The sequence below is a fragment of the Sporobolomyces salmoneus genome (genome assembly GCF_050403485.1).
Source record: "Sporobolomyces salmoneus JCM6883 DNA, S_salmoneus_JCM6883_v1_ctg70, whole genome shotgun sequence".
NCBI lineage: Eukaryota > Fungi > Basidiomycota > Microbotryomycetes > Sporidiobolales > Sporidiobolaceae > Sporobolomyces > Sporobolomyces salmoneus.
Window position 1 is genome coordinate 35,766 of NW_027481093.1, and position 23,773 is coordinate 59,538.

General features: G+C 51.3%; 9 protein-coding genes across 9 annotated transcripts; 4 read left to right on the top strand and 5 right to left on the bottom strand.

The window, feature by feature from the left end:
• Nucleotides 1-303: 303 nt before the first annotated feature.
• On the bottom strand, nt 304-3,973 carry JCM6883_000029 (glycosyltransferase family 2 protein; the record flags this gene model as incomplete). The annotated part of the gene is made up of 15 exons (XM_076634754.1): nt 304-399; nt 473-631; nt 708-788; nt 857-1,027; nt 1,096-1,211; nt 1,274-1,381; nt 1,440-1,649; nt 1,715-1,899; nt 1,963-2,396; nt 2,472-2,981; nt 3,061-3,143; nt 3,203-3,294; nt 3,360-3,581; nt 3,658-3,715; nt 3,784-3,973. 15 exons carry the CDS (start codon nt 3,971-3,973, stop codon nt 304-306), a joined length of 2,715 nt encoding a protein of 904 aa, XP_076485257.1.
• Nucleotides 3,974-4,821: 848 nt separating this feature from the next.
• Nucleotides 4,822-7,144, top strand: JCM6883_000030 (uncharacterized protein; the record flags this gene model as incomplete). The annotated part of the gene is made up of 13 exons (XM_076634755.1): nt 4,822-4,836; nt 4,897-5,324; nt 5,396-5,492; nt 5,559-5,662; nt 5,733-5,927; nt 5,992-6,070; nt 6,130-6,236; nt 6,303-6,317; nt 6,412-6,425; nt 6,495-6,524; nt 6,591-6,698; nt 6,771-6,872; nt 6,939-7,144. 13 exons carry the CDS (start codon nt 4,822-4,824, stop codon nt 7,142-7,144), a joined length of 1,500 nt encoding a protein of 499 aa, XP_076485258.1.
• A 424-nt stretch (nt 7,145-7,568) lies between these two features.
• JCM6883_000031 (uncharacterized protein) lies at nt 7,569-8,615 on the bottom strand (the record flags this gene model as incomplete). Its single annotated transcript, XM_076634756.1, has 5 exons — nt 7,569-7,706; nt 7,782-7,835; nt 7,905-8,201; nt 8,264-8,347; nt 8,415-8,615. 5 exons carry the CDS (start codon nt 8,613-8,615, stop codon nt 7,569-7,571), a joined length of 774 nt encoding a protein of 257 aa, XP_076485259.1.
• A 764-nt stretch (nt 8,616-9,379) lies between these two features.
• SPT6 (chromatin-remodeling histone chaperone SPT6) lies at nt 9,380-14,859 on the top strand (the record flags this gene model as incomplete). Its single annotated transcript, XM_076634757.1, has 13 exons — nt 9,380-9,560; nt 9,701-9,832; nt 9,898-9,968; nt 10,055-10,486; nt 10,550-11,278; nt 11,341-11,637; nt 11,697-12,029; nt 12,089-12,694; nt 12,759-12,935; nt 12,999-13,986; nt 14,045-14,221; nt 14,292-14,428; nt 14,500-14,859. The coding sequence occupies 13 exons, from the start codon at nt 9,380-9,382 to the stop codon at nt 14,857-14,859; spliced, it is 4,620 nt and encodes a 1,539-aa protein (XP_076485260.1).
• A 549-nt stretch (nt 14,860-15,408) lies between these two features.
• On the top strand, nt 15,409-16,712 carry JCM6883_000033 (uncharacterized protein; the record flags this gene model as incomplete). Its single annotated transcript, XM_076634758.1, has 4 exons — nt 15,409-15,585; nt 15,667-15,755; nt 15,827-16,208; nt 16,284-16,712. 4 exons carry the CDS (start codon nt 15,409-15,411, stop codon nt 16,710-16,712), a joined length of 1,077 nt encoding a protein of 358 aa, XP_076485261.1.
• A 252-nt stretch (nt 16,713-16,964) lies between these two features.
• On the bottom strand, nt 16,965-17,620 carry JCM6883_000034 (uncharacterized protein; the record flags this gene model as incomplete). Its single annotated transcript, XM_076634759.1, has 3 exons — nt 16,965-17,075; nt 17,153-17,530; nt 17,603-17,620. 3 exons carry the CDS (start codon nt 17,618-17,620, stop codon nt 16,965-16,967), a joined length of 507 nt encoding a protein of 168 aa, XP_076485262.1.
• Nucleotides 17,621-17,739: 119 nt separating this feature from the next.
• JCM6883_000035 (uncharacterized protein) lies at nt 17,740-18,190 on the bottom strand (the record flags this gene model as incomplete). The annotated part of the gene is made up of 2 exons (XM_076634760.1): nt 17,740-18,105; nt 18,173-18,190. The coding sequence occupies 2 exons, from the start codon at nt 18,188-18,190 to the stop codon at nt 17,740-17,742; spliced, it is 384 nt and encodes a 127-aa protein (XP_076485263.1).
• A 1,056-nt stretch (nt 18,191-19,246) lies between these two features.
• Nucleotides 19,247-20,667, bottom strand: HIS5 (histidinol-phosphate transaminase; the record flags this gene model as incomplete). The annotated part of the gene is made up of 4 exons (XM_076634761.1): nt 19,247-19,709; nt 19,779-20,062; nt 20,131-20,426; nt 20,499-20,667. 4 exons carry the CDS (start codon nt 20,665-20,667, stop codon nt 19,247-19,249), a joined length of 1,212 nt encoding a protein of 403 aa, XP_076485264.1.
• Nucleotides 20,668-20,785: 118 nt separating this feature from the next.
• On the top strand, nt 20,786-22,413 carry JCM6883_000037 (WD40 repeat domain-containing protein; the record flags this gene model as incomplete). Its single annotated transcript, XM_076634762.1, has 5 exons — nt 20,786-20,834; nt 20,928-21,332; nt 21,397-21,485; nt 21,555-22,007; nt 22,087-22,413. The coding sequence occupies 5 exons, from the start codon at nt 20,786-20,788 to the stop codon at nt 22,411-22,413; spliced, it is 1,323 nt and encodes a 440-aa protein (XP_076485265.1).
• Nucleotides 22,414-23,773: the final 1,360 nt, after the last annotated feature.

A 23,773-nucleotide genomic window follows, 5' to 3' on the forward strand; every position in this document is an offset into this window, starting at 1 on the left:
CGAAAGCGACGAGAAGATCGGTTTCGGGCCTGATTGGCGTTAGAGCTTAGAGAAGCGGTTGAAGTCGGTCAAGGATCACCCTCTCGAGTTTCGCCAAACAGCAAAACCGTTCTCGCTCGCAGCGGGGTACTTTCGACAGCTCGAAGTAAGTGCTACTTTGTACATTCCGTTATCTATATAAGTCCCTATGAACAATTTACCCGAAAACCCTAAGAACATGCCCATGAGAGAGGAGAAAAAACGAAAAGAAGCGAGAGAAGACATGTGAGCGATCCAGCACCCCCTGCCGGGAAGATAACGAGCTCAGAACTGGAACGTCATGATCGTCGGATTGAGGAGGAAGGGGAAGAGAACGTGTCCAGCGATGACAATCGAAAGAGGAACGATAGAGACCCAATCCTGAAGAGGTGCGAAGAAAGGTGGTCAGTTGGAGCTCTTTGCATCTGAGCGGCGGAGGTGAGAGAATACTCACAATGATGTACCACTCGATGACGGGTAGGAAGCGGAAGGCTAAGATCATAGCGGTGAGGAGACCGCACAAACCAAACGTGACTCGGTATTTTCTCCAGATGTTCGGTAATTCCGTCAAGACGGTACTATCGACAGCTTCCTTGACCGTCGAAGACCATTCCTACAAGGAGAGAAGGAAAGAGCGTCAGTTAGGGAAAGTTGCTCGCTAATTCGTGGTCGATATTTGCTCGACTTACCATGTTGTAACCGATCAAATGCGAGATCAAAGCGAGACCGACGTGGAAAGAGATTCCGAGGAAGAAGAGAGTGTTAGGTAACTAGATGAGAAAGACGTGAGCGTCAGTCCGGTCGTTTCGGTCGAAGAGGTGAGATGAGGAGAACTCACAGCCCATTTCAGTTGTTCACCGTACGCTTGCAGGCATCCCGCTTCTCCTGCTCGGTATCGAAGAGTGGCGAAAGCGAATCCGGACGCGCAACCGAACACGACGAAGAGAGCGACGTTGACTTGCCAAGATGGCATGTAAGCGTTATCGATACTAGGTGCGAAGAGACCGTACTGCAGAAGAGAGCAGAGTCAGCGATTCGTTCAGGAGGGAATCCGAGCAGCGAGGAGTGAAAACTTACGACAATGTAGGAAAGAACGGAAAGGGGAACGGCGACGGAGATGGCGTAGTACGAGACGAGGTAAGCCCACGAAGAGAACTTGTAGTGAAGAGGAAGATTCGAGTGGAGGAAGAAGACTAGGCCAGAGGAGCGGGTCAGTTTGAGCGAACTCATCGAAGAGAGTCGGAGAAGGGCTCACATTTAGCCATGGGAGTGAAAGGACCTTTCGCGAACCAGTATTTGAGAGGATGGAAGAGCAACTCGGAAACTCCGAAAGCGTACTTTTGCCATCGATTGATCTCGTCGTCTGAAGAAGGACGGAGTCAGCTTCGGCGAGCCGTCGATGGAAAGGATTCGCAACTCACCACAAGTCAAAGAGACACCCTCTTGGAATCCTCCGTTCGAGTACGAAGCCCATCGAACGTCGTAACCAGCGACGAGCATTCGCAAAGCGCAATCGAAATCTTCAGATACGTGAGACTCGGACCAGATCTGCCATCTTCCATCTTCTTGTTGTTCAGCGATCTCTTGAAGTGCCGACCAGCGAATGAAAGCGTTATGACCGACGAAACAACCTAGAAACGACTCAGGGTCAGCCTCGGAGAAGACCAGTTCAGAGGAGAAACGGGAAGCGACTAACCGACATCCCCGTTAGAAACGACCCAAGTAATCGAAGTGTTGACCAATCGAGTGAAGAAAGCGATGAACTCTTCGAAGTATCCCGAACCGACGAACATGACATCGGAAGCGTGTTGGATGATTGCGCATTGAGGAGATTCGTGCATTTCGGAAGCGGCGTCGAGGAAACAGTCTTCGGGGACAACGCTGTAGAGGCGAGGGTAATCAGCGAAGTACGAGGCGATGAGTCAAGTAGAATGAGCTGCTCACGTGTCACTGTCGATGATGAGGATGATCTCTCCGATTCGAACGTTTCCCGCGGCCCAAACTTCGACGGAATGAGGTTTCTCTTGACCTTCTTCGAGGGGGAATTCCTTCTTCGTCTCGGCGAGAGCATCCTTGAGGCACTCCTCGTAGAGAACTTGATCTTCGTCGTAACTCCAAGGGTTGTCGAGCGGTCGAACCGGTCTCCGTTCCTTCATAAGGTTTTCGATACGGATCGAGAGTTCGAGGGCGACGTTGAGGTTCGAAGACTTCTTGAAACGTCCAGCTCGGTGGTAGTACTTGCCGTGTCCAGGTCGTGCGACGTACCCAATGGCGTTCGCCTCGTAGAAAGCTCGACGAGTGTGGAAGTCTTGCTTGTTGAGGAGTTGCATACCGTCGTCACAGACGAGAATGTTGACGGCTCCTCCTTGAAGTTCGTACTGTCAGAGCATAGGGGGCGAGAAACAGTCAGAAACGAGGTCGCGTTGAAACTCGAACAATAAGAGGAAACTCACGGTTTTAATCGCAGATTGAAGCGAGCGAATCGTCGGCTGAAGGACAGATTCCAAACCTTCTTTGTAGACTGGCATAAGTACGGTGATATCGGGGAGGGGACCCTTCATTCTCGGTGGTCGTTTGCCGGAAAAGTAGCGATTGTTTTCGTGCATTTGTTTGACCGGGCCGAGTAATTGGAGAAAGACGGCGACAACGATGACACAGAAGAACTGAGAGACGGCGAATTGGAATGGGATGGCGAGAGCGATGAGGAGTCGAGGCCAGTAGCCGTCGGTGATATATTCTCGAATCAAAACTCGGAGGGTAGCCATGTTCATCAAGATGTTGATTCCGAGGGCGAGACCGACGTGTAGAGGTGATAGCCATCCGATTGGTCGACGAGAAGTAGCTGTTTGTTCTTCAACGTCGAGCTCGGAAACTGGGTTGACAATTCTCTCGTCCTTTTCGTTGAGTAACTCGTCGTCGTCGTCCTGTTGTTTCCAGATGTATTCCAACATCAAGTCCGAGATCTGCATACGGGAAGAGGCGAACATTGTCAGTGAAAAGTGAATCACCGAGAGCGAAGAAGCCCCAGGAAAGCGGACGAACGTTTTGAGCTTGGGAGACAAGTTTCGAAACTTCATCAGTCCAGAGTACCAGGGCCAAGTTTGATCGAATGAAGGCGGCATATTCTATCGCGCAACATGCTGTCAGTAAGGTCAAGAAACCACGAAGGAGAGGAAAGACTCACGATGACGCTTGACGGAGGAAAGGTCTTCTACTGAGTCGACGACTTGAATAGCACAGTTCTCGGTAAGATGAACAAGGACTTGATCGGGTTTCCTGAATAGGCGAAGGGTAGGAATGAGCTTTGTCGAGGCGAACGAGAAAGCGAGAGAGAGACTAACAGTTGACTGAGGATAGAGCGAACAACGTGACTCGAAAGGATGACAGCAGCCTCAGCGTTGATATAGGCGAGTCCGCTGAGGAAAGCGTCGGAGCCTTCGATTTCGTAGGCCGGAGGGTAAGAGGCGTAAGAAGAAGTTCCAGCGGTACCGACTTGAGTTCGCACAGCGACGATGTTGCCCCATTCTCGATCAGGGAACCAGCCCGCGGCCTCACAGAGTCGACTACGAAGGAGATAGAGAGCGAAGGGTCTGGTCAGCAACGTAAGACTGGAGTAAACACGCTGCTCAGGTAGCTTACTAAATGTGTTCAGCGAAAAGGTACTGTTTGCGGTGCGCTTGAGCGACGAGAACGAGATCTAGTCATAGAAGGTGTCAGCAAAGAGAGCAGAGAGAGAAGCCATGAGAGAAGTGCGAGGAGACTCACCCTCAGCCAGCTCAGGACCTCCAGACATCGACCTTCCAGAGGACGAAGGTTCGTAAAGGGATCGCCGGCGACCATAGTAGGACGAACGACGAGACGAAGCGGCGATCGAGTATTCAGAGCCGCGCCTCGACGGGTCGCAAGAGTGTGCGAAAGGATCGAGCGAAGGACGACGAGAAGGGGGAGGAGACATGTTGAACGAAAGAGAAAGAGGGGGGGGGAAAGACGACAACGGCGCACGAAAAGTGAAGAAGCGTGAAGAGGAAGAGAGAGATTGAAGGGAGGGGAGCTCGGAAAAGGACTTGTCGACAGGAGAGAAAGAAAAAGAGGGAAAAAAGAGGAAAACGATGATCTCCTCGAGTTCTCGATACGTCTCTGTCGGAAACGTGACTTGGGTACCCGTTGTGGTGGATCCGTCAAAACAAGCTTTTCCTCACGCGAGCTCGCTCACGAGAACGAGCTGTAAGTAGAGTCTCCTCGACATCGAAAAGTCGACTTTCTCGTTTCGAGGGAGGCTGCGACGTTCTAGCGTCAGAGAATTGTCGATCCCTGCTCGAAAGAGGTAAAGTTCGGTCAGTTAAAGCTTTGCCGAGGCAGATTCGAATGTGGTAGAAGCAAGTTGGAAGCAGACATGATCGACGAGCAAGAAGCCGAAACGAGAGATAAAGCTGGCCCCCGACGCACCGGCGTACGAGGCCGTCGCTGATAGAGCAACAGAGTACTGTAGATCGGGTCGAAAACGAGATAAAAGGCGGCGGTCGAAGGGCTGGCATTTGACCCAATCGGGGAAGAATTTGAATCTGTCGAGTTCCCGAAACAAGGTTGTTTCCAACTCTCGCTCTCTGTTTGTCAGCGATACCTGTTCCCATGTTGACCGAACTCTCTGAACCCAAAAACAACAACACGCGGTACCAACGCCGGTTCCCAACAAGGTAGGCTTCGAATCGATCAAACTGAATCTCCTCCCGGCGAATTCGACCTCGAAGACTCCCTCCCCCCCTCCCTCTCTCTCTTCTTCACAAATCACAAGAGTATTGAGCTATGGATACTACTCAAGTAAGTCTTCCCTTTCCCTCTCTACCTACAGATGAGGGTTGCTGATGACGATTCGAGTAGATCCGTTCTTCAACTATCCCCGTTCTCCTCTCCTCTTCCCACGCACGAAATGATTCCTTCTCTTCGACATCGTCAATCCACACAATCCACGAATCCGAGGATGAACCGGCTCTACCAAACCCTTTCTCGACGACAACAGGTCCTGTTCCCCCTCTCTTGAATACTCCAAGAAGTGAATACGAAAGTGCATGTTCCTCATCGGCCTCTTCAATCTCGTCCGTTCGAATCGACGGTCAACCGAAGAAACGCTTCAAGCCTCCGTTCCGTTCCCGAGTCCTCGATCGTTCCGTCGGAAACGCCAAACCTTGGATGAAAGGACGCAAAACGATCTCTCGCGACAAGAAGTCGTACTTCGTCTGCCTCTTCGGGATCTTTGCTGGACTCTGCGGGAGCGGATACTTGATTGCGGACGCGTTTAATGTAGAACAGTGAGCCATCTCTGCCCTCGACTGCCTTTTTATTTTCTTAGCTGACCGGTCACTCCCCTGTCCGTCTGCAGCGGAGACTGGTGTCCTGTTCTCGTCGACGAGTTCGAAGGTAATACGCTAAACACTTCGAATTGGCATGTCGAGGAAAGACTAGGAGGAGGAGAATCCGTCAGTTTCTTTCGCTTTTCATTCGAGCCACACAATTCTGACTTGGAACTCGTCCGAGTCACACAGAATGACTTCACCTGGTTCACAAATCACAACAGCTACGTCGCCGATGGCAACCTGTTCCTCGTTCCGACGTACACCAACGAAACGATGCTACCGACTGATTACGCGTTAGTTTTCTTTTCCTTCCTCTCTGCCAACTTACTTTGCAGCTGACTCTCGCTTCTCCCTCCGACTTAGCTTCTCCAACTCAACATTCATCCAACTCGGTTCTGGTTGCGATTCGATCCACCAAACTGATTGTCAAATCGGTCTCGACCCTAAAAGTAACGGTACTCTCTTCCTCCCTCCTATCCAATCCGCCATGATCTCGACACGGAACAAGGTCTCGATCAAGTACGGGCGAGTTGTTATCAAAGCCAAGATGCCTAAAGGGTGAGCTCATCTCGTCGATTCCCCACGAAAATCGTTGAAGCTGACTCTGATCCCTTTTCGACAGAGATTGGCTTTGGCCTCAAATCTCGATGGTCCCTCGAGACGAAAAGTACGGAGGCTATCCCGCTTCCGGTCTGATCTCTGTACGTTTCTCTTCCCGTCGCCGTCGTTTGCTCCTCTTCTGACTCGCCCTCCCTTGCAGCTCTTCGAATCTCGCGGTAACATGCCAAAGTCTCGTCTCGACATTCTCTCCAACGATATGGTCTCTGGACTGCATTGGGGTCCGGCTGATCACCCTAGTTATGATCGGTACGTTGTTATACTTTTCCTCGACGTCGTGTGCTCTCGTGCTGACTCCGTTTTCGCTTTTTATAGATTCTGGATGACTCAGTGAGCCGTCTCTGCTGTCGACTGCATTCCACTGCACTTGACTGACTGATCGCTCCCCTTTCTCGCTTGCTCTTCGCGTCGTTCTCGTCTCCAGAGGTTTCTACAAAGGTAAATTGACTTCCCTCCTTCTCGCGAAACTCTCGCTGACATTGTGTTTCCCTCTACCTCGCTTAACAGTCTACCGTAACTTCTTCAACCAAGAGTACTGTTCGTCCTCCTTTCACTTCACGCTCCCTCGTCGTGCCCGTGCTCATTCTCTCGCCTATTCCTCAGATGAATTCGGTATGGACTGGACCGAGAAGTCGATCACGATGTGGGTTCGATCTCGAGTACGTATCAGTTTCCGATACGGATTCGGCTCGAAAACCTTCTGGAAACTTGGTGAGCTTTCTCTCCTCTCCCTCTCGATTTTCGCCCTGCTCGAGCTCTCTCCCTGACTCTTCAGCTCTGTAGGCTCTTTCGGTTACTCTTACCCTACTGGAGAAATCATTGCGAACCCTTGGATTGGTGCTGCGAACCCTCATCTCGCTCCTTTCGATCAAGATTTCTACCTCCGTACGTTTCTTCTCTCTTCCTTTCTCGCCGAATCTTCTGCTGACCCACTCGCTCTTTCGTTCGCAGGTATCTCGCTCCTCGCAGGAGGAACCGACGGATTCTGGCTCGACTCTCTCGACGACAAACCGTGGCGAAATTCTGACGACCGTCAACAAGCGATGAGTCGATTCTGGAATTGGGTCGGGATTTGGTCTCCTTCCTGGCCTTCGGGAGACAGGATCCGCGAGAGGGGTATGGCCATTGATAGCGTGAAAATGTATCAGAAGTGCTAGACAGACGGGGTTTTGCATCGGAAGGGTCTTTGATAGATTTTAGATAGAATATCATATGGGTTAATTTGGTACTTTTGCTGGTCAAAACGAAATAGAATGTCAAGTCACGAATTACGCTGAAGATCTCTGAACGATCGAGAGCCAATCAGCGAAAGCTCGAAGTAGAAGTGAATTTCCGGCACTTCGCAACTGGGAGCGAAAGAATTCTGGGCTTGTTCTGTCGTAACGAGAATCTAGTCCGATTCCTGATATGGATAGCGACCTCACATGTTTGGGTTTCGGCAGGCGCGAAGAGCAGACAGGCTCGAATAATGAACAGCGAGAACTCTCTCTCGTATCCGGGAGCAAGGATGAGCCTGTTCAGGAGAAGACGGCGGAATGACAATACATGGGAGAAGCACGGGAGCTCGGCTCTGTGAGATGCTTAGAAAAGCAATCCTCCGTCAACTTCAGCTTGGGTTCCACGATACCCGACCATTTGAGCTCGTCGAATACCAATTCGACCTAGAGCTCTGGACGTCTCTACGTCTGAGGTGGGCACCCTAAGCCAGTTCATCGGAGCCTAAAGGAGTCGATTGAAGTGTGTTTGAGCTCGAACGGTAATCAGAGCTCAGCGAGCGAGAAGAGGAAAACTCACTTCGTTTCCGATAGGTGGCAACTCCTTTTGGCTGAAAAGGTCGATAGGATCATACTGACAATTGCAGTGCGTCAGCCGAAAGCTCGATGGTGATCAGCAGATGCAAAATGCGAAAAGACTCACAAGCATTTCCCAGTTTCGAACCCTCTCAGCCAAATTCAACAGGTTCTTCCTCACATGAGGTTTGACGTGACCCTTTGTAGTCTGATACTTCGGATTATTGGCGGCATGGTGCAACATGTATCTCACCCAGGTATCTTCTCGACATCTTCGTTTCGACTTGACGTTCCCGAGTTCAGTTTCGCGAATTTTCGCAGCGATTGCCTTGACTGTCGATTCGAACAAGTCGAACGTGAAAGGTCTGCCTCGGAGTTCGGACTCGTAGACGTCGGCACCGAGGAAAGGTGCGCACATCGGCTCCTGAGGAGAGAGAGAGATCAGTCGTGGAAGCAACACAAAAAGGCGGTCTGAGAATTACTCACGTCGCGCATGGTCGGCTTGACCTCGCCATGAATGACTTGTCGAGGACTGAACGCAGGGTTGATCGTGGTTCCTCGACCCCATGGCTGTAATCGTCGAGCGAAATAGTCAGTAGAGTTGGAAGAAAGGGGAAAAAACTCGAAATCGACTCACGACAATGAGCGGTTCCCCTCGTTCTACACGTTGCTTGACAAAACCGAGTGCCCTGATCGTGCTCGTCTGTTTGTCTTCGGGACAGGTTTTCACGGCGTTGTGCACCACGGTCGACCAATAAGAGGATTCTTTGTCGCCGCGATTGGTACAGAAAGAAGCTATAGAGTTGATGAGACGTTGGGCTTCAGACTGGAACTCCATTCTTTAGATCGTTGACGATGGACGTTGTCGCAGCAGCAAGGGAGAGAGCGGAGAGAGAGAATCGAGACGTTTCGAAACGCACAGATCTCAGACAGACAAGGAGTATTGCGAACGTGCGTCTCGCACTGATCGCATACGACCAACCACATGGAATCCGGAAACTCCGTAGGAGCAAAGTCAATTGACAAAGACCCACTCTTGTTAAGCTCGAAACGAAGTAGCAACTCCTCTCCAGCTATCGGTTTCCCGCCTTCGGACGCTCGTCGCTACCGCATTCCATTGCGATTGATGCTAGATGTATCCAGAGCGACCAGAGAAGGGGAGAGAATGCGTGGGAATCCGATAGTCACGGAGCGGGGATTCACGAGCGAAATATCTGCCGATTCAGGGCCGGTTCTGTCTATAAGTGCTTTGTGGCAGTGTCTCGTACGTTCAAGAGCGTTGTCAGTCTGCCTAACGGCAGAGAGCAGCTGCTTAGGGAGGTCGGAAGAGGAGCTGGAATCGAGATGCAAGATTTCGTCCGCGCTTTTGCTAGATCTTGCCGAGGGTCATAATGGAGCAGTTGACACGCTAATAGAGGTCGTATACAATCGAATAGTGAGGTGTAAGAGAGAGAGAAACGATTCATCGGATCTCCCTCTCTTCCCTCTCCATCACCTCCACCACGCTCTCTCCCTATACCCCCTCTTTTTGTACAGTCGAACAAGAGAACAGTCTACGCCCCATCGCCTGAATCAAGCAAGTAGAGCAGCACGTCTCAGGAAATGTCGAGTCCACCTCGATCGACGTCTCGACCTGAAGCGGAAGAAGCGCCCTCGGACGAAGAGTCCGCGGCGGCGTCGAGTGAAGGAGAAGGAGTAGATTTGAGACCGGGTCAAGCGAGTCCTTCAGATAGTTCAGAGGAGGAGGAGGACGATTCCGAAGCTGAGAGGGAAGTTAGAAAAGGTTAGTCCTCTCGATCTCTCTTGTGGTCCGCTGTGATGTGGTACTACTCTCGTAGGGTGCACACGTATCATGAGCTCGCGGGACTTCCAGGGAATGAGACGAAGGAACTGATACTTTCGGATTGTGGTTGATCTAAACAGGTTTCATCGTAGACGAAGACGAGGCTTCCGAACGTAGGAGACGTAAGAAGAAGAGAAGAAAGGACAAGAACAGGGAAGGAGATGCAGATGGAGAGGGAAAGAAACGTAGAAGGGAGAACAACTCGGAAGATGGTCAGTCCTCTCTGTCTCTTCCTCGATGTTGAACTGCAGCTGATTGAGCCTCTCGTGTGCTATAGAGGGAGATCTCGACGAAGATGATTTGGCGTTACTCGCAGAGAATAACGGTCTCGAAATCACAAGACCAAAAGTGAGTTTTCCTCTACTTTCCATTCTTTCCATTCTCCCTAGCTCTCTAAGCTGACTCTCACACTCTACCCCCTGAATCACCTCTAGAAGAACAAGTTGAAACGGTTACGTCGACGACGTTCCGTCTCTGCCGGTTCCGACGGATCCCCTTCGAATGCTCGCGAACTCGCCGACATTTTCGACGATGAAGCCGAGGATGGAGAGGGAGAAGGTGTCGCACGTCTGTTCGATGCCGACGAGATGGCAGGATTCATTGAAGACGATACGGACGACGATTCTCAGCGAGCTTCAGACGAAGATTCCGACGAAGGAGCGAGGAGGAGGAGGAGAAAGGAGAAGCAGAAGAAGCGGGAACAGAGGAAAGCTGGGGGAAGGAAAGGGTTCGGGATGGGAAGCGTCGAGGGAATTACGGCGGAAGCGTGGCAAGAAGTCGCGGAAGTGTTTGGAACGGGTCAGGATTTCGCTTGGGCGATGGAAGAAGACGAGGAACAAGGTGCAAAGGAGAAGGATCTCAAAGATGTAGGTTCGAGTTCTCCGTCTCAGCGAGAGATGACAGAGCGCTGAGGATGTTTGGACCTTCAGATCTTCGAACCTTCAGAAATCGCTTCTCGTATGTTGACGGAAGCAGACGATCGAATTCGAGGTAGCGACGTTCCCGAACGACTCCAACTCGCTTGCGGCTCGAACCCCCCGGTGATCGACGAAGAATCTGGAGAACTCGAAACTCTGATCCCGGAAACCGAAATTCGACCTGCCGCTCTATGGATGTCGCAAAAGATGCCTCGAGAAGCGATCGAGAAGTACCTCCTCAAAGACGACGCTGGAAACCTCCCTCCTCTCTACGATGCGTTCATCTCGGCGATCGAAGCCGTCGTTCGATTCATCAATATCGATTTCCTCGAACCTCCCTTCATTTGGACTCACCGTTCCGACCACCTCGTTCATTACCCTCCTGAAGAGAGGGAGCCTTACCCGATTCTGTATCAAGACGATTTATGGAGGATCTCGTCCCTCTCGTTCCGATACCGCGCTTTCCTTGCTCGACGCACGACCCTTCAGAAACAGTTCAAAGAGTTGGAGATCGAAGACGATTACTTTGAAGAATTGATGCAACAGTTGGAAACGGTTGAAGAGATTCAAGATGCCCAAGAATGGGTCAAGTCGAAGTATGGAGCGAAATTGGAAGAATTCAAGAAGAATCAGGAGGATGATGAGGAATCGGCTGTGGCGAGGATCGGGTTGACGAAGAGAGCGAACCGTCAAAGTGATTACGAAGGGTTGAAGAAGGGGATGGTTGGCAAACTCGCTGAGGTAAAGCTTTCCTACCTTTCGAACGCAGTGAATGTTTCGCTCACGAGCCACTTCCCTCACAGCAAATTGGTATCCCTTCATCCGATCTCGCTCTCGACGTCGCTTCAGGAACGAAGACTCACTTCGCTGAAGACCCAACCGACACTCCTCAAGTTCTCGCCGACACTTTCGTCTCCGAATCGACCTACAACTCATGGGAACGAGTTCTCGATGCTGCGAAGTCGGTCGTTACTCACGAAATCGGCCATGATCCAATCTTGAGGCAATTCGCGAGGAGGCATTTCAGGAGTTCAGCGAAAGTCACGGTCATTGCGACGAAAGAGGGTCAATCAAAGATCGATCCGATGAACCTCTTCTACGTAAGCGTGTCTCATCTTCCTCTCTGTCGCGACCTGCTGACACCCTTGCTTTCCCGCAGGCCTTCAAATACCTTCGAGAGAAACCCGTCAGCGAATTCGCTCGATCTCCTCAATGGTTACAAATCCTCGCCGCCGAAGCCGAAGGACTCGTCAAAGTCCAAGTCACTCTCCCTCAACACGTCTGCGATCTCATCATCCGAGAACTCGAGAGTTTCTACCTATCGGATTACACTTCGGCGCTCGCGGACGAATGGAACGAGTTGAGAACGGACGTGTTGAAACAAGCGTTGAAGGAGTTCTTCTTACCGATGGGAGAACAGTGGATGAGAGCTAGCTTGAAGGAGGATGCAGAGGAAGTCGTCATGTTGGCGATCAAACGAAAACTCGAATCGGTGAGTTCACTTCATCCTCATCTTGTTGCTTGAGTTTGCTGACTCGCGTTCGGCCGCAGCGTATCGACATTGCACCCTGGTGTCGAGACGATAGCACGATGGAACCCGGTCAAACTCCTTCAGTCCTCGCGATCTCACAAGGAAACGGAGATCCTCGCCGACATTCAGTTTACGCAGTTTTCCTCGATCAAGACGGTCATTTCCGTGAACACCTCAAACTCGACTCTCTCGAAACGATGGAAGAATCTCAACACGAAGCGTTTGTCGAACTGTTGAAACGTCGTCGTCCTCAAGTCGTCGTCGTGGGAGGATTCACACCGAGCACTCGTCGATTGATGGATGAATTCCGAAACCTTGCTGGGATCGTTTCGAGGGAGATTCGGGACAGCGAGATGGACGAAGACGACGAGGAGGAGAAAGCCCTCGCAGCGGAAGAACGAGAGAGGAGAAAAGACGCCCGAGCTGCGTTCGAATCGACTTACGTCAACGATGAAGTCGCGAGGATCTACCAGAACAGTGCGAGAGCGGCAACCGAGTTTTCGGAAATGTCTCCCGTCGCGAAGTACTGCGTCGGTCTCGCTCGTTACGCTCAAAGTCCCCTCAACGAATACGCCGCTCTCGGAGGAGATCTCGCTGCTCTCACTTATGACCCGAATCAGAAATTCGTGAGTCCTACTCGCTTAGTCCTTCATGAAATCGTCGAACTCAGCGAATTCCATTTCCTCACAGCTCGCGAAAGAAAAAGTTGTCGAAGCTCTCGAACGAGGTTTGATCGAAACGACGAACAAAGTCGGAGTCGACGTCAACAAGGCTGCGAAAGATGTCTATTACGCTCACCTTCTCCCTTACGTCGCTGGTCTCGGTCATCGAAAAGCGGAAATGTTTGTCAAGAGGATCGCGAACAATGTAAAGCTCCCTCCTCTCTTCCCCTTTCATAAGCTTCTCAGCTGACATGCTCGACACACGCAGGGTGGAACAATCATCACTCGATACAGTATCTTGCCGTCAGGTCTCCTCTCTCCGAAAGTGTTCGTCAATGCCGCTTCTTTCCTTCGAATTCGACAAGACGATCTCGCGGCGGACCTTGGTCGAGATGCAGAGGAGGATGGCGACCCCGATGTCCTCGACGATACTCGTGTCCACCCGGAAGATTACGATGTCGCAAGAAAGATGGCCGCCGACGCAATGGAGTACGACGAGGAAGATTTGGTCGACAGTGCCGCTTCGAAAGCAGTCGCGGATCTCTTCGAGGACGACGTCAGCAAACTAAACGATCTCGCCCTCGACGATTTCGCCGACGAACTCTCGAAAGTTCTCGGAGCGCCGAAACGACTCGCGCTTCACAAGATTCGAGACGAGATGCAGAAACCTTATCGAGAAACTCGTCGACCATTCGAACCTCCTTCGCCTCAAGAACTCTTCACGATGCTCACTGGAGAAACCGCCTTCACTCTCGACAGTGGTCTCATCATTCCCGTTCGAGTCGTTCGAGTCGCTCCCGACGAATCCGTCCTCGTTCGACTCGATTGTGGAATCGATGGAACGATCTCTCGCGAATACCGAACGAGTGAACAAACGTTCTCGAAACTTCGTCAAGGACAAACTCTTCAAGCGATGGTGATGGAAGTGAGATGGGCCGAATTCCAAGTCGAATTGACTTCGCAGGAAGCGTTGATCGCTGCTGGAGATCGAGAACGTCGTTACGTTCGACCGGATCCGTTCTTCGATCAAGAGAAAGCGGCTCAAGAACAACAAGCCCTCGAGAAAGCTCAACAGAAGAAGACGGGAAGACCTCAACGAATCATCAAACATCCGAATTTCCATAACGTCGATTCTGGAAAGGCGGAAGAGATGCTCAGTTCGATGCAGAGGGGAGATTGTATCATTCGACCTTCTTCAAGGGAAGATCATCTCGCGATCACGTGGAAAGTCGATGAAGGAATCTATCAACATCTCGGTTAGTCTACTCCTACTTGCTCTCTCAGTTCTTGTATTGATCCGTCTTCTGAATGTAGCCGTTCACGAACTCAACAAACCTGACGAATTCTCTCTTGGAACGATGTTCAAACCCGACCCCGCTCACAAATACTCTGATCTCGACGAATTGATCGAAGCTCACGTTCGTAAAATGGCGAGAAAGGTCAACGAGTTAACGAGTAACGACAAGTGGAAAGGAACGAAAGAAGCACTAGGTGAGTTCTCCTGAGTTTTCGATACATCTTTGACAACTTCGTGTCTGACTCACGCTCTTTGCTCGTTTAGACAAATTCCTCCAAATCTTCACCCAATCGAATCCTGGAAGATCCGCCTACGCGTTCGCCTGGTCGAGTGACAAGAAACGTGCTGGTGAAATCATTCTCGGATTCCGAGCGAACGAAAAAACCGAGATCCAACAATTCGTTAGTTCTCTGATTCTCTTCTCGCTTCTCGATTTCATTGAGCTGAATCGAATCTTTGGTCGATCGTGTAGCCTGTTAAACTCGTACCGGAAGGATTCTCCCTATTCGGTCAAGCACACCCGACCGTTCAAATGCTCTCGAATGGTTTCAAGCAATGGTACGGAGCGAACATGAATTCGCGAGGAGGAGTTGGTGTAGGAGGCGGAAAGACCCCTGCATACCCGGGAGCTACGGGAGGAAGGACTCCGTTCGGAGGAGCTAGTAGTCAGTACAGGGGGAACCCGAGTGGAAGGACTCCGCTAGGTGGAGCGGGAGGAGCTTTCGCTGGAGGAAGGACACCGTTACCGGGATCGGGATTGGCAGCGGGTGGGAGAACGCCGTTGGGTGGTCAACCGGCGGGAGCGTACGGGTATGGACAAGGAGGATACTAAGTTGGGGGAAAAAACGAAAACTTGAGATTATGTCTTCTCTCGCTTCCCTCTTCTCTCGGGGCTTGATCCCTACCTTTTGTTCATCTCTTTGAATCGTCGTGCTGTACATCTAGTCGCTCTCTTTCACCTGAATGATACTGTTTTGCAAACAACTTTTGTCGAATTTTCGTTTTCTTTTTTTCTCCGAGTCGCCTCTTGTCTGCGTTCCATTCGAGAGTGCTTTTCCATAGCGTGACAGTCATCTCTGAACAAGTTGCGAATTTCACTCTTCTTCGATCACGAGATCTACACGTGATCCACGTGCCCTTTTCTCTTTCTCTCTTTCCTCTCTCTTTCCTCCTTCGACCTCGCCTTTACCCGTCGAACGCTCTCACACCTCACACGTTGAGCGACTTCAAGTGTACTAACGTAGTCAACTCTCGACTGCGCGCTCGCTCGACCTCCCGGTTCATCAATCGAAGGATCCGTTTACTCGCCTCTCCCTCTCTCATCCCTATCAAGCCCTCACGGATTACCGCAGACTCAGCAGCTACACCATACACAGCAACGATGCCCCCACGCAAGGTAGCACGCTTCAGCACTACTCCAGGTCCGGACCCTTCCTCCTCGACTGCTCCCGTTCCTTCAACTTCAACCTCGACGGATCAACCTCAACCTGAACAAGACGGTACTGCGAGTGAGGAGAGGACCGGGGATGATCAACAGATTTCACGCATTCTTGCAGAGGTTCGTTCCCTCCCCGTTCGCTCTCCTGTTTTCGGAACGGACCCACTGACTCGTCGTTCTCTTATCGCTCGGTGTATACAGATGGCTCAGTCGAATGTGGCTCCTGACAGTGGTTCGGCGAGTCGTTCGGGTCGTACGACTCGCTCGAAACGAAACTCGACAGAGCAAACGTAAGCTTTTCCCTTCACTTTTCCCTCTCTTTCGCAGCGACGGTATTGACGACGACTTTTACTGGACTCAGTGATCATGTCTACAACTCTCACGCTCATTCACCCAACTCGATAGCCGCTCTCGCCGACGTGTCGACCGCAGAGAGCGGTGTTTCTGCGCTTGTTGGATCGCTTTCCCTTCCGACTGCTTCTACTTCTACTTCCCATTCTGCTCAACCTCACGTCCGTGATAGTGACTCGCGCTCGATGGACCAAGACGAATTGGACAATGGAGAAGGATCAGGATCGGGAGAGAATGAAGGAGGAGGAGGAGCTATCGCTCAATCAGAGACGGACACGGCGGGAGGGGCAAAGGGAAAAGCGAAGAAAGGGGAGAGGAGGGCGAGAGGGAATGGGGATGAACATAAAGGGATGACGGAGGCGGAATGGGAAGCGAGTAGGAAAGCGAATCACGCAAGTCTCACTACTCTTCCCTCTTGTCGACTCTTCCATCGCACATACTGATTCGCCCGAACTTGGCGTTCACAGAAAGAAGTTGAACGACGTCGACGCGAAACGATCAATGCTGGACTCGACCGTCTCGCGGCCCTTCTTCCTCCTGTTCCAACTCCTCCTTCCGGAAGCGGCGGGGGTTCAGTCGGTTCTTCTTCTCGCGCTTCGAAACCGAACAAATCGGAAATCCTCGAACAAGGGATCGAATACATTCAGAGTTTGAAGAAAGCACATCATGAGGATTCGAATCGATGGGGATTGGAGAGGGTTTTGAAAGATCAGGAGATTAGGAAATTGCAGTTGGAGATTGAGAGATTGAAAGAGACGAACGAGGCGTTGGTGAGGAAAGTCGAGGAACTCGAGGGAGGGTCGACGGGAGTGAGGGGACGTGAAGAAGGAGCGGAAGGAGATGAGGGAGAGAGGGAGAACAAGAGGAGACGACTCGACGGCGAAGGAGCTCTCTGAGTACGGACAAGCTCAACGCTGAGTATCGTGACAGAAGGGAGTCTAGAAGGAAGGAAGGAAAGAGCAGGATCTCTGAGATTGAAGTTTTTCTCCGTTCGCGAAAATCTGTTGTTATTACCAATTCTCGAAAGTTTTACCTCGTTCTCCACAACTGTCTCTCGCGCAGGCTCCGGAGGTTGACCAGGAAAACAATCAAGGTCGATTACAATGACGAGGAGCGGGAGAAAGAAGAAGGAAAAAGAACGGGGGCAACTAGGAGCAGTCGGGGTAGAGGAGAGTTTGCTTGCGACGGGTGATGAGTCCGTTTCCGAGAGAATTGGCGGTTCCCGACGAGGGAGAGTCATCATCCCAAGGCTTTACGCCCTGTTTCGTCAGCAAAGAGAACGCAAGGTGTCAGTCGACGACGTAAATTTCGTTTCGCTTCGCGGAAAATCACGCACCCCGTAAGCATTATATAAAACCGTTCCGAGGGGGGAAGTCGGACGTCCCTCAACGACCAGACTGGCAGCCCTCCAGTATTTATTCATCCACCTCAGGAAATCTGCGTATGTCGCATTCTTCGGTTCAAGCTTTTTATACAACGATTCCAAGTTGTTAACGAGGTACTCCTTTTGCCACTCAGTCAAGTTATCCAGCTGAGCCCAGATTGCGCTGTCGAGATCCTTGCACAATTGCGCCGTTTTATTCATTATCGCCTTCGATTCAGCATAGAACTTGTGCGAAGCGAATTCGAGTCGTTTGAGGGCCGTGAAGATTTCTTCCTCCAGATAATCTGAGCTGTAGAGATGAGGCGAGGGAGATCGGCGTGCGAGGGAGGACTGAAAGAGGCGAGAAAAGGGAGCTCAGCTAGCATCAATTTTGGATCGCGGAAGGTGAAGATCGCTTCTTACCTTCTCGTCTCGAGGCATTGCAGTTGTTTCGTTGAAGAAAGAGAGGCAAGAGCGAGTTGTGTTCGCCTGTGCGTAGAAGCGGACACAGCGTCCGGACTTGCCGTGGAGAAGATAACGAACGAAAAAAGGGTCAGAGCTTAGAGTCCGTCGGTTGCGACACTGATTCCCTGTCCGGGAATCCACTTGCTGTCCATCCAATCCAAGAAATTCTTGTATCCGGACTCCGGTTGTTTGAGTTTCTTACTTTCACCCTGTAAGTCCGCCTCTAGAATCGGTAACCCTTCTTCATGTAGATCCTTATCCTTGACGTATTTCTGGACTGCGACGTTGAGATACGAGAATAATTTCGCTGTTTGATCCCTTATCTCCGGCGATTCTGTGTAGAATCTCCGCGTAATCCTTTCCAGCTGCAGAAGAGCATCCAGGATAGGCCTAATTGAAGCGTCACCGTTGCGGAACTCGGTGCGAACATGAGGGTTGACCCGGTAGCTCTTTCGTCGGGACTGCGGTAGGCGAGACATAGGTGATCAGCTTTGACCTATTCTGTGCAGAGACGTCGAAGTCGCTTACTGCTGTCTCCTTAGGCATCGTAGCGCTGTATTCAAGGATGTTTTGGAAGAGAAAGACGCAACAGCGATCTGTGTTCGTCAGTTGTTCGCCTGTGCGTAGAAGCGGACAGAGCGTCCGGACTTGCCGTGGAGGAGATAACGAAATCGAGAAAAAAAGGGGTCAGTGCATTTTCCTTTCCCTCTTCAGCTCTTCTGCTCATTGTCTTCGTTCCCCTCGCGGCCCACGGTGAGTAGCGCGAGGCTCTATTCAAGCGAATCAGTCAGCTCATGCTTGATCTTTTCTTAGAGGTACAGTCCACCCTTTCGCACAATGAAGCAAGAACCTGTCTCGCACCCATGCTTCCCGCTCCCGTCACTTCCAGCTATCACCTATACATCTAGAGATATCGCGAGCTTGTCTTACGGTACGATAGTCTTGGATCACTTGAACCGTTGTCGCCAAGTCGAAATTTGCGGTCACCCTCGTCAGTGTCTTTCCTCTCCTTCTTACTGACTGCCCAGAGTTCTAACGATTTGTACTCAGTCGCCGTCCTGTCCTGCGCTGCCATGAAGACGATCGGAAACTGGGATGATCGAGTTCTGAAATTCGTTCTCGTCAATTCTCCGACGAAATTGACGCCCTTTGATGCTTACTGGCTTCTCGTTCATGCCGGGGCTTGGTCGTCGGTCGATCCCCTGGACCAAGGGACCCTCCTCGGATATAAGGATGACCCTCTTCCCAAATACTCTCCGGAGATCGTAGATGATTTCGTCGAGCGACTCCTCGTGAATCCTTCGCTGCCGTATCTTCCCTCTGAGCTATTCGCTGACTTGCCTCCTTGATCCCTGCAGATCAAGTCTTTATTTCCCCACTCGAAGTACTGCTAGAGTTCAGTTACGAGTTCAATCTTTCCCGTTCTTTCCAATGCCTTTACTTAGTCGAAATCGTATACTCTTTCTCTCCATGTCTGGTCTCCTATGTCTGATCTCCCGAAGACATCGCGGTAGTGATCATCGAACCTCTCGATTCAGAGAGGGAAAGAGCGAGATCTCGGTACTAACTAAGTTATGTTTCATTTCCACTTGCCGGCCTCTTTTACTCCCTCTCCAGTCCCGCCCTCAACCTCTCAACAACCCTCTCACATTCCTCTCTACTTCCGACCGTTACCCGTAAACATCCTTCACATCCCAATTCTTTCCCTCTAAACCTCACTACAACCTTATCTTCCTCCGCCATATGCTTGTACAACCTCTCACTCCGTTCGTTATCCGGTTGAGAGACGTCGTGTTTGTTCCCAATTTGTACGAGGAGGAAATTCGCGTGAGGTTTCCCGAGGATTCCGATCACTCCCAATGATCTCATAGAGTCGGTTGTGAGTTGTCGAGCTAACCATGTACGATTGTCTTTGAGGGTTTGAATATTCGAGTAGAACTTTGTGAGACCGGTCGGAGAGAGAGCGCGGAGTGCGAGGGAGGCGGTAGGAGTGGAAACGTTGTAGGGAGCCTTGATATTGTTGAGGATTTGGATCAGAGGTGGTGAAGAAATTGCAACTCCGAGTCTATTCCCCCACGTCATTGACGCAATCAGTAACGACTCGAATACAGAGATGGAGGGAAATGCGGCTCACCGAATAGCAGCCAACCCAAACCCTTTACTCAGAGTTTGCATCACGACTAAATTGTCCCATCCTTCCTCGACCAGGAGCTTCACTGCGCTCTCTTGATCTGGTTCATCGGCGAAATCGATGTACGCTTCGTCGACTACGACGAGACCTTTGTAGTCGGGGTTTTGGAGGACTTGTCGGACGGCGGAGAGAGGGATCAGGGTACCGGTCGGGTTGCCGGGCGAACAGAGGAAAGTGAGTTTGATCGGGTTGGGAGAGTTGGCGGATTCGGATAGCGTCTTGTTGATCTACAACTCGAACGATAGTGGTCAGCGAGCCAGGAAGCGAGAGAGAGAGAGGGGAATGAGTATCTTACCTGTTCAACATTTGGTAAGAATTTCCCTCCTTCTACATCCAACGGCACTTTAACGACCTCTACATCGTTGATCTGAGCGCAAACTCCATACATCCCATAAGTCGGGGGACACACCAATACACGATCTTTCCCGGGAGTACAAGTAATTCGAAACAATAAATCGATCGCTTCGTCGGACCCCACTCCGAGGAAGAAGTGTGCCGGAGAGGGGACTTTGCGGAGGTTACAGAGGAGTTGTTTAACGTCGTCGTGAGTCGGGGAAGGGTATCGGTTTAACGAGAGAGAGTCGAAGGAAGCTGAGAGAGAGAGAGTCAAGCAGAAAGTGGCGTGAGTAAGCGGCACGGGCAGCAGAAAGAGAGGGGACTAACTGTCTGTAGTATCATCTGAAGGTAGTGCGTGGCCTAGAGAGTTCTCGTTGGCATCGAGGAGGATTCCTTCATTGTAATCATCTCGAGCGCATCGGTACGGCGACAACGCGAGGATATTCGATCGGATCGCTTCTTCCAATCGGAAGTGGGCAGGTTTAGAAGGTGACATCGTTCAGATCGGGGTCGGCAGAGGAGGAGGAGGAGGAGAGCAGTTGATCAACTTCGAATTCGGGAGCTTGATCTTGACTCCACCCCCTTCTCCTAGCTTTTGACTCGATAGGGGAAGAATGACTCGTATATCCTTAGTACAATCCTTATCAGGCCACCAAGATCGAGGTACGTCTCCTCCCTCTCCCTTCTCTCCCCCTCTCTCTTCTCGCTGATCTCATCGCTCTATCTCTGCCCTCTCCCTCTCTCTCTGACGTGCAGCATGGAGTCTCGATTGGTCTCCTTCCGAGCCCCTCTTAGCGTCCTGTTCAACCGATAAATCAATCCGACTGTATTCGTTCCTCCCTTCCGGTTCCTCAACTTTCCAACTCGTCTCTACGATTCCTACCTCTCACACTCGAACCGTTCGAAACCTTTCGTTCTCTCCGACGGGTACTACTCTCGCGACCGCTTCGTTCGATTCGACCGTGGGGGTTTGGTGTAAAGTGAATGAAGCTGGAGTTGACGATAACGATCACTCTGGAGGAGCTGGGGAGGGAGGAGGGGAATGGGAAGCGGTAGATCCGTTGGAGGGTCATGAGAGTGAATGTAAGAGTGTTGCATGGAGCGGGGATGGGAGGTTGTTGGCGAGTTGTTCGAGGGATAAATCAGTTTGGGTCTGGGAAGGTATCTCCCTCCCTTCTTTCGTTCTCTCATTGAATGAGCTGACTCGAATTGTGTGAACGAACAGCGGTAGGACCGGCAGAGTTTGAGTGTCTAGCGGTATTGATGGAACATAGTCAGGATGTGAAATGTGTCACTTGGCATCCTCACGAAGAAGTGAGCTAGCTCTCCCTTCTCTGTCTCTCCTCCCTCTACGGTCCACTCACGCAACTACTCGTCTCGTAGCTACTCGCATCAAGTTCGTACGATGATCAAATCCACCTGTACGCTCCAGATCCATACGACGACGAATGGACACTCGTTTCAAAACTATCCCCATCTCACTCCGGTACCGTCTGGTCCATTTCCTTCTCCCCCTGTGGTCAATACCTCGCTTCAACAGGGGACGACCTTTCCCTCAAAATCTGGAAACGAATCGAATTGGCGAACGACTCTGTTGCGAGTGCGGGAGAGGCGAAGAGGGAAGAAGGAGGGTTAATGGGACCTTGGAGTCGATCGGGAGTTAGGATCGGTCAGAGGGAGAGGTACGAATGGAGGGAAGTCGTCAAGCTTGAAGGGGTGCATGAGAGGAGTGTGTATAGTTTGGATTGGAAGAAGGGAGGGAAGGGGGAGAAGGAGGGAGGTTTGGGCAGGATCGCGACGTGTGCGGGGGATGGAAGGATTAGGATATGGCAGGTCGTAAGTCTACTCTCGGCTCTCTCTCTCTCTTTCGTCGAGTGATTGTCGAGCTGATTCGATTCGCTCGTTTTCTCGATAGACTCGACCGGACTCGGAAGCACACGATGCACCACCGACAGTGACTTCAATCGCTACTCTCGAAGACGCACACGGTCTAACAGATATAAACTCGATCAAATGGTGTACTCTTTCACCCTCGAAAGCCGCCGCGACTCTTCGGTCTCTCGAGGGAGGGGAAGAAGCTGAGGAGGAGGAGGCGGAGCGGGAATCTGAGAGTGAGGTAGACTCACGGTGGAAAGGTTGCGAGGATTGGTTCGCGACGGCAGGGGACGACGGATTGGTCAAAATCTGGAGATTGGAGGAAGGAGAGGAAGGGGAACAACGAGTAGAATCAATGCAGGAATAGAGATGCCGCATCACTCGTCAACACTTCAACGCTACAGAATGGTCGGTTGCGGCTTTGCTCGGCAGAGTCGTCTCGGAGAGTGAGGATCCTTGGAAGCAAGGATTGGACGAACGGAGAAGCGCAAGGTTTCGATTGAACATGGGGAGAAGCGCTGGATCTAAAAGACAGAGCCTCAGGAGGACGAGAAAGATTGATAGATAAAGTAAAGTGCACAAGGGGATAACAATGAGCAGAAGAAACGGGGGCAAATGACCGGAGAAGCTCAAGCTGGAAGCGAGAACAAAGTTGTCTCTCAGTGGCGGAGTACTTGAGCAGCCAGTGGAGCTGGAGACTGTTGCTGGTTGCGTCGAGAATGCGCCGTGAACCGCTCTCAAAGTTTGTGACTGTCCGCGAGCTCTTTGAGCCAAGTTTTGGGACGATGCTTCCCCAACTCTTTTTCCTATGGAGAACACCCGATTCGAATCAGCGAAACGTTTGCCTCGACAAACTTACACAGTGCTTACCTTGTTTCGACTCTTAGCCAAATCTCGTTTGAGTTCCTCGACCTTTCTTCGTAAAAACTCGACATCGCTGAGTGATTTGACTTCTTGCGACAACGAGTCGCCTGGCAAGAGTCCGAGATCTTCGCGAGCTTGGTGCATCCAGCTATTTTTCGTCTCGAAATTCATCCCGTCATCTCGGCAATACTCGTCGATGTCCGTGGCAAGTCCGTACACCTTCCCCCGAAGGGAAACTTGAATCTGGGGACGCTGTTTTGGTTGAGGAGGCTCTTCATCTTCGCTGTCGTCTGTCTCTGCGTTCCTCCCGGCTAGGTGTGCGTACCACCTTGACCTAGTTTCGGGGACCTTCTTGAGGATCGCATCTGGATTGTCCTCCTTTCCGAATTCGATGGGAGCGTTTTTATCCCTCTTCTGAAAGCTCAAGAGGAAGTCAGGATCGAACTTATCGAGGACGGAACGAGTAACAGAGAGCTCACAAGGGATAATTGGATTCTCCTGAAGGCGCCGCAGTTTGGAGGATACCCCAGACGCCTCGAATAGACCCTTGATCTCCTCGTCGAGCTGCTGTCCTTCTCCCAAGCCGAACACTCTTTTGCACTCCGTCACAAATGTGTCGACGGCATCAACTTGCTCTTTTCGGTGGCATACCTCGCGAAGGAAGGCAGCGTACTCGTCGATGCGGTCGATGAGTAGCTGCTTGCATTCGGATCGTATCTTGTCCGAGCGTTGCGAGTCCATCGAGGTCGGTGGTCGTAAGGGAGGGAAGAGTGTAGAGAGCTGTGCTCTGTCAGACGTGGCGTTGCGCTCCGCGGTGAGCTGTCGGAGTTCGAACGTCCGTGTCGTGATCCGAAGCTCGCCGG